The following is a 12121-nucleotide window of genomic DNA, read 5'->3' as shown; positions in this document are numbered from 1 at the left end:
GAATTATTTGGACCAGCAGGTGCCACTAGTACGCTGTGTTGATCAAAGCCTTGAACAATGAACCTGTTTTTGACAGAATTTTCTGGAAAGCCTCAATACTTCAAGAAGCTTAGTATCCCCATCAATACTTTAATCCCGTTTGGAAGCCTTTGTTTACGCCTCAAGAAGTGCAAGTGATATAAAACACAAAATATTCATAAATATGCTGTAATATACACACACCTAGCAGCCAAACTGCTTGCACCAATCCCATGTAATTAAATGTAAAATACCAATTTTACAATTATAGTAGCATTTACTTTCTTACATTATTGTACTGTTGCACTGATATTACAGTAACTCACAGGAATCTGGTAGCAAATTACTGTGAATATTACAGTAACGTAATATTGGCAGTAACCAGAGGTGGGCAAATATACTTCAAAAGGTATCTTGTTACAAATAGAAGACCAAACAACATTCTCAGTAACAGTTACAGAAATGTTTTACTTGCTATGACTGTGATATGTGTTTTTTTTAATCAAACTTAGTTAATGCACTCACTTGTTGGCGCTAGCCTGCGCTGTAAATGTGCAACAGTTTACTAACTACTATGCTTCCAGTAATGCACTGTAAATTCGAGAAATACAGCATGTAGCTGTAACATTGTGTTACAGTAATATTTTGTAAATTTGTGTTTCAGTAAAGGTCCTTGAAAACTACAGTAATTTACTGGCTTGTGTGCAGCCTGTATTTTACTGTAGATTTACAGTAACCTACAGGCTAATGTGCTGCCAGGAATTTACTATAGAAATTACAGGAAATGTTTTACAGTGTACCCCTATGTTGCAGACTCAGCTTTAAACCCCACGGGCCTGCGAGACATCACCACCTACCACACCGTCTTCCTCCTGACCATCCTGGGCTCCATGGCTCTGCTGGTGCTGGTGCTGCTCTGTCTGCTGCTCTACTACTGCAGGTTGGTATCAGGCTCAGCGTGTCTCAACTCAGGTCCTGGAGTAGTCAATCCCAGTGTAGCACATTTTTGTTCCAACCCAGCGTTAGTTTTGAACTAGCTACTCAACGAATTGTCATTCCAATGCCAATTCAATTCAATGCTTTTCAACAAGGACATTTTGGAACTACTTTCTGAATTGACTGGTATTTAAATGGAATTGACCCCAACCCTGTCAAGCACTTGCTTAGGTGAATCAGTGGTGTTATTACTGGGCTGGGTAAAAAATAAAAAATAAATAACCAATCCGGGATACTCCAGGACTCTATTTGTTGTTTAATTTCCTGTCTTACAGGGTGTTAAAATGTGTGTTTGGTTGCATTCTCCCTTTACCCTTCTCTGTTATGTTTTGTTTAAGGCGGAGATGTCTGAAACCGCGGCAACAGTACCGTCACGGCAAGATGCATGTCTCCTCCGGCCTGGACGGTTCCAAGAGAGATCAATGCACCTCCATGTCCCACCTCAACCTCATCAGCTCAGACCACATCGATACAGCTTCCTCCACCAGGGGTGACCCAGACACCCTCAAATCAGACCTGTCCTCCACCCGGGATCTCCACAGCTCCAGGGAGGATTTCTTCCGGCACACGCCCCCAGGAAAGGCCCGGCGACACTCCAAGGTGAACACGGACAATATCACCAGGCGTGGCGGTGGTGAGAGTTTTCCCATGAAGGTGACAACACGCTCTACTAACAGTAACAACTTGGATCCTCAGAAGCTGCTCCGCAACGACACCCGCAACTTCAGCTCAGTGGAGGATAATACCCATGATCCTCGACATCGCCACAACCACCAAAATCACAACGCCAACGACAACCAGGGTTACTCCTCAGATCCACCATCTCCACCACCTTTACTGCCTCCCTTCGCTGGGCACTACCAGGAGTACTCTGGCCTGCCCCCAGAGTACTCAGCGTCCCAGACCGGGGACCTCCTAGCCAGGCCCAACTCTCTAAACACCCAGCCCGGCCAGCTCATTTTCTGCCACTCCATGGATCAGATGAAGGAGAGCATGTACCGGAGTGTGGTGCCCACGCTGGTCATCCCGGCCCACTACATGCGCCTGTCGTCGGACCTGTCGGCTGTGGAGCAGGCCCTGGAGAGGCAGCAACAGATGCAGCATGACATGGAGGGAATACAGGTTAGCATGACCCTTCCCAGGCAGCAGGGACAGGTACACCAGAACCAGCAGCAGAAACAACAGATCCAGCAACAACAGAATCATCAACAGGAGGATGAGGATGGGGAAGAACCAGGCCAGCAGAGGAAGGACTCAGAGGGACACTCTAACTGGGCCTCAGACCCTAACGCGGCTCCAGTCCGCATCCCGGTCCTGTTCAATGACAACACCATATCTCAGATGAACGGAGAGCTGCAGGCGCTGACGGAGAAGAAGCTTCTTGAGCTGGGGGTGAAGCCGCATCCCCGGGCCTGGTTCGTCTCCCTGGATGGTCGCTCCAATTCCCTGGTTCGTCACTCCTACATCGAGCTGGGGGGAGAATCTCTCAGCATCCCTGGAGGAGGGGGAGGTGGAGGAGCCACGGGGAGTCATCATGACAACAGGGTAGACGTCGCTCGTGAAGCCAACATAAAGCAGCGGAAGGGAAAGGAGGAGAGGAAAGCCAAGGAAGCAAAAGAGGCTGCAGCGGCGGCTGAGAGGAAGGGTCACGCAGGGAAGACCTATACTAAACTCCCTTGCATCGACACCACAGACCACCCTAGCAGCAGCAGCGAGAGCCACACTGCCATGTACTCTCCAGAGGACAATTCTCTGGCACCTCTGCTGGACGAGGCCCCAGAGACGACCCTCCGCGGTGGCACGTTCCCCCGGAAGGGCCGCAGCCGGGATAACAGCGCCCGGAGCAGTACCACCACTACCTCCACCAGCGAGGTGACACGCAGGGACTCAGCCACCAGCCCCAAGGATGGGGAGGATGCCGATGAGAAAGACGAGGAGGGGAACAAGAAGAGTCCCTGGCAGAAGCGCGAGGAGAGACCCCTCATGGTATGGAAGTAAGGTAGACCTAGGGCTCTTAGGGAACATTGAGCTACAAGAGAACAGGGGGAGAAGAACCACTGTGTCAACGAACGCCAGGAAGAAGAAAGATGAGCAGATAATGTGAGAGGTCTGTCTTGGAGTACAAAGAGAAAGACGTGTGCGAAAGAGATTATGAAGTGAGAAAGGAAATCAAACAAACACAATTGTCACATGAATTCATCACTGAGCTCAGTAGTTATATCTGCATCTCTAAAAATGTCACTGAGACCAGTAGCTATATCCGTATCTCTAGAAGTTTCACACGGCTGTGGATGTATTTATTTCCAAAATCATGATCCCTAAGCATGTGGATGGTGTTTGTTTGCCCACAGGAACGTGTGGGAGAGTTCCTCTGACTGGTTGATATTCTGAGATTCTTGAGAAATGCTCAACCATGTTTTTCCTCCACTGTGCTGTTAGTAGAATTCCTTGGAAACGTTACCTATCAGATTTTCCTGTTACCTTAGCATTAACCTCAAGTAATTTTTACAGACCTTTTGGGAGACGTCAGCTGGCCAAACAGAAACATTTGATTCCTGTGGAAAATCAAGACCGTCTGGCCTGAACTGATGGACATAGTGGAATTAATTAGTATTTTTGTTTCACTCTTTACTCTTGTTTTTTTTACAGATCAGATGGCCTTCTTTTTATGACTGAGTGGTACTTAAATGTCATTGAGGAGACAGATCGATGTATTATACATTGGAAAAAAGGTTGCTGTTTTGATTGTGAAATACTAATAAGTAAGTCCTAAAACCCAGGGTTTACAATGATGTTGTTGTTTCATTTTGTACTGTAAAACTTCCTTGGAGATAATGGCAGAAAACCACCTCCACGTTACTATCACTGAAGCCTGGAGAATAATGCCAACCGTTTTGGTTGTCATTTTCCTTACTGACAGAATATGTTACAGTCATGTTTTTTTCTTGCTTTGCTAACCTGCTGACTTGTAACATTAACACCAATGGAAGCATTTACCTGACAAAATGATTTGAAATGTTCATTATGCAGCGTAGCTGGAAACAAGTTACGAGTATCACAGAAACGTTTGCCAGAACATTGTTGTTAGCTTAGCATTACAAGTCTGTACCTTTTGTTGCAATATCAATTTATAGTCAGACATGGATTGGATGATACAGACATGTAAAAAGCTTTAAAAAACAGAATAATTGGGTATTATTGCAAACTTAAAAGATGTCGTGAAAGGAAAGGACACTGAGTTGACTGAGTGGAAATCACAATGACCTAATGTTCCCAGAAACTGTGCTATATTGGATTGCCAGTCATCTCCACTGGCGCATCTTCTCAAAACATCTAATTATTAGCCTTCAGATCAATAAGACAGGAATCCATCCAGGTTTTCTCAGACCTTAAAATGTTAATGTCCAACAAATCACAGCAAGCAATTAGTCTTTTAAGTGCCTTCAATTTAGCATAAGAAAATAATGGCTTGGATTCAAACCCAGCAGTAACAACCATTGTACTGGCTAAACAGGGGGTTTAACACATACTCTGTAACAAGTTTTGCTCATTATTTTCAGGTTATGATATTGAGTCATACACAATGTCAAGTTATCGTTAGCTAATCGACTTTGATTTAAACAAACAGCACTCAGCCTTCATGACCAGGGGTCATTTGAAGGAAATCAAGCCAAGCACTCGCTAATCAGGTTCATAAAGTCCAGTTGAAGTTCTATCACGTTGCCTTGTGGACTAATATACAGCACGGCATAAAGCAAATCAGGTTTAGGACCTTGCCTAAGATGCACAGCAATGGTCCTCTTGATTTCAAACCTGTATTGTCACAATCCGTGTTGTAAACCCACATATGTTTTAATTGATAACAACACTGTCACTGCTCTCTCTCTCACTCTCTCTCTCTCTCTCTCTCTCCCTCCCTCCCTTTCTCCATTCAAATGTATGTGAATGACCCTTGAAAGTCTCTTTTTAAGGCTTGATTTACTTGCCATGTTTTGATTTACCGAGTTGATACTATTATGTGAAGTGGTTTCCCTGTGGTGTGAGACTCAGGATCCCTACAAACATGCATGTTCCTCCTCTCATATAAGCATTTGTGCTGTTTTGTTTTGTTTTGTTTTGCTTCTCTCACCTTCAAAATGGTGTGATGCTTAAGTTTGCAGAATTGAGCCACCTGTCTCTGTGAATAAACCAGCTCAGCTCTGATATGGAATCCCCTTAGACTATTTCAGAGATTTTATGTTTATTTTGGGGGGGATGAAGTTAACGTCCTGTCATTTAAGGGATGAGGTTGGCACAAGAACACTAATAGTTCTATTGGCCCTACGAGGCACTACTGAATTGTGTGGTCTATGTGGTGTGTTCAATTCAATGAGCGTTTTTTTTTTGTCATCAGAAATTGTTCTGAGGTCAAGGATAATACTGGTGTTTGATGTCTATAAACAAGACAGTCAGAGCTTTGAAGGTGTGTCAAGTCTCTCCACCTCTGTCAGTGCAGGGCAAGCCACTGATGTAACTCCCCATATTAGCAAGTGCAGCATCTGTGAATTGTGACAAATTACAGCCTACCACACAATGGTGTCAGTGCTGGAAACACAGGTCAGTGGAAGTTAAACGGTGTAAACGGGGCGTGTTGTGTTCTGAATAAATATGACCTGAGCAAGGTTCTTTGGTTGACTTTTTTTACACCGTTCTTTTTATATATGTAAATGCCTGGCTAGTCATAATTCCTATAGGCCTACTGTTTGAGTGCTTATACAAGGGCAGTTGTTGTCTCCAAGGCAACAAACAGAGGGATGATGTGCTGTTATGGTAAACTGAAGCCACCTACTTTCCCTCTCAGATCTATATTTCTGAGGCAAATCTTTGCTAACTTTTATTGCTTGTTATTAATGATGTTAATATAAAATCCAATAATTAAAGAATTTAACAAGTAATCTGCATGCTTGGAATTTGTACTGTGTTGTTGGCATCAGCAGCTCACTTACAATAGTTGTTCTCTTTATTTATTGTCCTAATGTCATTCAGTTGGCTCTGAAGAACAAAAAGCAATAGGCTTATAAAGTCTATCTTTTCGTGGTAATGTCATCATTTCTCATTAAATATAATTATACCTCGGGATTTGCAGGCTTCACTCATTTTCATGGGATATGTCTCTGGGTGGCTCTTTATGCCCTGGACTAAAAAACACGAGTCAGTAAATTACTTGAACGATACATTCTAGATTTAAACACAACACAATACATAGTCATGAACAATGTTTTGCCTCGTGAGACCCACTGCCACTAGTTATCCGCCAGGTGGCATGGGCCTCTCCGACACGGTAGACTGGGGCGACGAACAGATTGAGCAAAGCAGTTGATCCAATTTGTAAATCAGGAAGAGATCGCTGATCACCCATGCATATAATAAATATCTGAGCCTGTAGTGAGTGGTCTTGTTTCTCCCCACTTCAAGTCCTAGCGTGTAGGCGTATTTTTTAAATAGTGATAGGTTTATTTCCCCGTTATTGAATAAGATCATGTTGTATGTTAGGAGCGCGACTCAGTAAAAATAAAATGGCAAGGAGCTTGCTGTGATTGTCGAGAGTGAGTGCGCGTCAAAAACTTGCCTGTGCCGTGTGCGCGCACTCGCTACTCACAAGAATGCGTGTCTGCTCGGCTTCTTTCTCTCACCCCTTTAGATGAGAAAGGGAACCTAGAAGGGGAAGAGGCTGTTGAGGTAAATAAATTAGCTTCAAAACCACAGAAAGCAGCCACGTTCGGAAGGTTTTGGATTGGCAAAAGGGCAGAGCAGAGACTAGGATCAATTAAAACCGAGTCAATCCCGTTACAACGGGCAGCGTTATAATAATACCAAGGTCAGTACACTGTACACTGAACGAGCGCACAAACCCACGTAATTTAACGTCTTAGACTGGGTACTGAATTCGGAGACGGGGAAATCACCACCAGCCGCAGCTGAAGATGGAGGGGGTGATGCAAGGGATGCAAGCATACGGTGCGGGGAAGGCTGGAGGCGCCTTCGACCCATTGACGTTCTTTCAACAGCCTCAAACGATCCTTCGGCTTGTGTGCTGGGTGAGTGAGTGGTCATGTTTTGTGTCGTTTATTTGAGCACGTCGTTTTAACAATTCAAGAGTGGATGACACGGGTGGTTTGTGTGTGTACAGCAAAATATCTACACACAGTCGAGCAATGTGTAGGATTTAAAAGCAAACCGATTGATTAGTAGGCAATCTGTTAACCCCATAGGCTAGACTATATACCCTGCTTACGCACACATTTGAGTGGAAGGACGTTAATGGGACGCACAGAATAAATATTATTGTTTTCAGACTATCATAATATTTCACTACTGACTATTGCTACCTTGTCTTGAAAACCATATGTGTTCAATTAAAATGTTATGGCTACCACTGAATTAAAGACCCCTATTTTATAGACTACTAAATGTCAGTTAAAGTAGCAATCAGTAGTTGAAACAATAACAAAGCCACACACCCAGCCACTGTATCGCTAAAAAGCTGAGGAATGGGGCTGGGGTAATGTAACCAATCATGTTCATAGACCGAGCTATGGATGCAAGGACTGACCATCCATGATATCACAATTATAGTTTGAACCATTATTTTGAGGCTGTATAGTGTTTGTTTACATTTATTTTGTTTACAAACATTGGAGTAAGAAAAGCTTATATTTTGACAGTTGAGTCACGCTCATGAGGCATTTATAAACTCTATTCTTCAAGAACAATAGGTACATATCAATCATTTGTTTGTCCAGAAATGGATGTAGTAACTGCAGATTGCCCTTTTAACAGGCTGTGTTTACACAGGCCAACGTGGAATCCGGGGTAGACGTAACATATTTAACCAAAATGGTATAGTATTTATTAATTTGTGGATGTCCATCTATTTCGTATGATATGTTATGAATTACAATTCACGATATTTTACGAATTGCAGTAACATTAGCTTGGTAGATAGGTGGCTAAAGTTAAGGATGGGAGTTATGTTATAAGGTTAGGGGAAGGGTTAGCTAACACGCTAAGTAGTTGCAAAGTAGCAAAACAAGTGTCTGTCGGATAATTTATATTAACGTCTAAAGTCTAGGCCAAATATAATGTAGGTCAGATCATTTATATTTACGTGAAAATGCTTTATTTTTTTCATACTAGATGCACTGTAAGTTTAGATAGAAGAGGAAGGCCAATGCCTGTTGCGCACCGCAGCATCACCCACCTTGCAATCTGAATGGAGGCAGTCAACATTTTGAAACTATTTCATCATAAACGTAACTGTTTAAAACCTGGATGTTTTTATTTTATGTGGAATATCTTACCCTCTATCAACTAGTGATGCACCGATATGACATTTTTGGCCGATACTGATATCCAATATTTCCTTGACCAAAAAAAATCGATACTGATACCCGATATTAAAGTTTTTTTGCGGCCTTTTAAGCATTGTAGTACAGTTCAATAGTTAGTACACACACATGGACGCATCGGTATAAGGCTCTGCATAAGAGGCGTCACTACAGTCCCTGGTTTGAATCCAGGCTGTATCACATCCGGCTGTGATTGGGAGTCCCATAGGGCGGCGCACAATTGGCCCTGCGTCGTCCGAGTTTGGCCAGGGTAGGCCGTCATTGTAAATAAGAATTTGTTCTTAAATGTTAAATAAAGTTAAATAGTTAAATAAAGGTTACACACTCACACCACACTGACCAAAAAGTTATTTTGTTGGCATTTACGTATGTCCCCATTACCAGTAACACATAATCAAAACCTATTTCTTTCACTGACTTGCTATGCTGTTTCGTTGTTCATTTGTTCAGTCGTTTCAGTCTCAACCAGGATTTCATCATACATGTCAAGCAGTGAAGTTTCAGCTCTGTCTGCTCGTGGTCGCTCTTCCTCTGTGCGCACTGTCACTGTGTCCATTTCCATCTTGTCCAGCTATGTATATAACATTTCACGTAAACCCTGTTTCTTGTCTGCATCGAAGTAGCGGTCCTTGTACATAGCATCGAGCATGGTGGCGACACAGTAAAGAGAAAATGCCTATTAAGCAGGTGTTTCAATGCCATGACAGAGGGTATCACGTCTGCTGCAGACTCAGTTGATGAGCTTATTTCTCGAGTCAGTTGTTTGAATGGAGCCAGCTAGTGTGTTCATGGTTCCAAAGTTTCAAACATGTTCTCAAATGCAGCAGCGGTATGAGAATCACAACATTCATTAGCATGAAATATGACTTCACCCACGACAGAGAACGGTTGATTGTCAATGGCAATGAATTCCATTATCTTGGCATTAATGGATTTCGCCTTTTGAGTTGTCTCCCTGAAATGTTCTGACTCTTTCAAATGACTGCTCGAGTTGTTGACTCCTCGATCCACATAGCTGACATTGTTGTCTAGGTTAGGAATGCTGTGTAGCGCAACATTTTATGTGGCGTCATTACGTCATGTACCTAAGTTATATAGGTATGCACGTCAGCTTTGACATCGGTTTTGCTCATCGGCGTTAAACTAGACATCGGGCCGATGTAGATGTTGGCATTTTTAGCTAACGTCGGCCAATCCGATATATCGCGCATCCCCACTTCCAACCATAGGAATGTTAAGGGGATTATTTTATAAACACTTCCTCATATCCCATTGATACCAGTATTTCTTTCATGTTTTCAACATTCTGTTGTCCAGCAGCCAAAGACACAATCCTACAGCAGTCGTTTGGGGGGGGTTATTGGCAGCCAGGAGAATGGAATTATTATTAATATGTTCAGTCACACAAGGGGGTATTGACGGGCCAGCAATACCACCAGGAATTCTGAGCGGGACATAGTTTTGTTTACCATGTTACATCTAGTCTGAGACCAGCCTGCACAGGCAGTTTCAATTCTGATAAAAATCTGATCTGATTGGTCAAAAGACCATTACTTGGCAAAAGATTTTGTCTGTGTAAATGCAGACAGGCTATTTTGGAACCATCTCAGTACTCAATAGTCAAGCATGGAAGGATTTTCAGTCCGCCACAAATCAATGTGTTAACCAGAGCTTGATTTCCTCTCGTTAAAGGGATATTTGGGGATTTTAGCAATGAGCATGCTAGTAGATAGCGCAATGACTGGAAGTATATGGGTAACTCGAGTTAGCATTGGCTCGCATAACTACCTCTAACTTCTTTCATAATGGACACAGAGACATAAAACTGGTATCCACAAGTTCATCTGACTAGATAAAGGGCCTCATTGCCAAAATCCGGAAGTATCCCTTTAACGTTATTTTTATTATTGAACTCTTTGTGCACAATTAGTAGTGACAAGGTCTTTGTCTGTGTAAATACTAGCCTACAATGACCAGCAAGCTTAGGATTTAAAGTGTTAGTAAGGACAAGGCTTTGGAGGCTGTATATTACAACCTCGGATACAGTGGCGGCACGAGCCTGGCGCCTCGTCAGTGCCTGCGGACCGCAAGGTTCAATTACTGGAGCCAAAGATTCCTGTCTGCTGTAGGCTACACGTGTGCAGGTTCTCAGGCCATTATTGTTGCGAACAGATGTAATTGGACATGAAGGCTATTGTTTTGTATCTAAAATAAACAGAAAGACAAAAATAATTGATTTGCTCTTATCCTGGTGTTTCATTTAGATCTGAGACCTGCATCATGCATAGTGAATCGATGTTTCCAAATAGGCCTAATAGCTGTAGTAATCAATAGCCAAGCCTAAAACACAGCATCTCTCAAGAGTGTGTGTGTATGTGGGAGTGCAGGGATGGGGGGGGGGGGAAACGAAATACCATAAAGATAAATGTATCAAAATAAACTACAAAATGCTTGGAGTTTGAAATGTATTTAATAAAAATGCATGTATTTGGTATATTTTTTAATACAGAAATACATTTGCAAGTAGGCAGCCCCAACAGCAACTACATTCCCAGTAATGTTTATAGAAACATTTACTTGCTATGACTGTGATATGTTGTTAATCTAGATTAGTTGAATGTAGCGACCTAAGTCACTCTGGATAAGTGTCTGCAAAATTAACTAAATGTACTTGTGAAAATGAACCTACCAAAATTAACTGCAGAGCACACTGGGTATTATTATTATTATTATTATTATTATTAGCCTTTTTGCGGGGGGGCTCATAAGAATAATAGTCAGCATGCTTTGCAATTGTTAATTTTTACATGTACATTTTATATTTAGTTCATTTAGCATACACTCTTATCACACCATAGTTCTATCAGACTTCTGATACCAATGCAGGGTGAAAGGGGGCCACAAAATGTTGAACCACTATTTAAAAAATAAATGTAAAAAATGGTATAGAAGAGTATTTTGAAAATACAAATGATAACTCTCGAAACTATCTTGTTACAAATACATTGGAGTGTAGTCTAGCCCAGTGCAATACAACTGACAAAATACTCAAGTCATTTAAAACACATTTCAAATACATGTAACAAATACACTGCTCAAAAAAGTAAAGGGAACACTTAAACAACACAATGTAACTCCAAGTCAATCACACTTCTGTGAAATCAAACTGTCCACTTAGGAAGCAACACTGATTGACAATACATTTCACATGCTGTTGTGCAAATGGAATAGACAACAGGTGGAAATTATAGGCAATTAGCAAGACCCCCCCCCAATAAAGGAGTGGTTCTGCAGGTGATAACCACAGAACACTTCTCAGTTCCTATGCTTCCTGGCTGATGTTTTGGTCACTTTCGAATGCTGATGGTGCTTTCACTCTAGTGGTAGCATGAGACGGAGTCTACAACCCACACAAGTGGCTCAGGTAGTGCAGCTCATCCAGGATGGGACATCAATGCGAGCTGTGGCAAGAAGGTTTGCTGTGTCTGTCAGCGTAGGGTCCAGAGCATGGAGGCGCTACCAGGAGACAGGCCAGTACATCAGGAGACATGGAGGAGGCCGTAGGAGGGCAACAACCCAGCAGCAGGACCGCTACCTCCGCCTTTGTGCAAGGAGGAGCAGGAGGAGCACTGCCAGAGCCCTGCAAAATTACCTCCAGCAGGCCACAAATGTGCATGTGTCTGCTCAAACGGTCAGAAACAGACTGCATGAGGGTGGTA

At 42.7% G+C, this 12121-nt stretch overlaps 2 protein-coding genes across 3 annotated transcripts in view; both read left to right on the top strand.

Annotated features, from left to right (window-relative positions):
* LOC124015544 (protein FAM171A2-like) overlaps positions 1–5948 on the top strand; it is an 83366-nt gene extending 77418 nt beyond the window's left edge. The window contains exons 7-8 of the mRNA XM_046330824.1: positions 832–958; positions 1353–5948. Coding sequence (XP_046186780.1) covers positions 832–958; positions 1353–3012 — 1787 coding nt within the window. The 3' untranslated portion in view covers positions 3013–5948. The remainder of the gene's footprint in view (positions 1–831; positions 959–1352) is intronic.
* Positions 5949–6462: 514 nt separating this feature from the next.
* LOC124015052 (synaptogyrin-1-like) overlaps positions 6463–12121 on the top strand; it is a 28144-nt gene continuing 22485 nt past the window's right edge. Inside the window, exon 1 of one of the 2 annotated variants that reach the window (XM_046329946.1) lies at positions 6463–7091. In XM_046329946.1, coding sequence (XP_046185902.1) covers positions 6978–7091 — 114 coding nt within the window. In that variant the 5' untranslated portion in view covers positions 6463–6977. The remainder of the gene's footprint in view (positions 7092–12121) is intronic. The other variant, XM_046329948.1, reaches the window with a different exon arrangement.

The sequence above is a fragment of the Oncorhynchus gorbuscha genome, linkage group LG26 (assembly GCF_021184085.1).
Source record: "Oncorhynchus gorbuscha isolate QuinsamMale2020 ecotype Even-year linkage group LG26, OgorEven_v1.0, whole genome shotgun sequence".
Taxonomy (NCBI): Eukaryota; Metazoa; Chordata; class Actinopteri; order Salmoniformes; family Salmonidae; genus Oncorhynchus; species Oncorhynchus gorbuscha.
The sequence above is the reverse complement of the archived record's forward strand: the minus strand, read 5'-3'. Positions and strand labels throughout refer to the sequence as shown.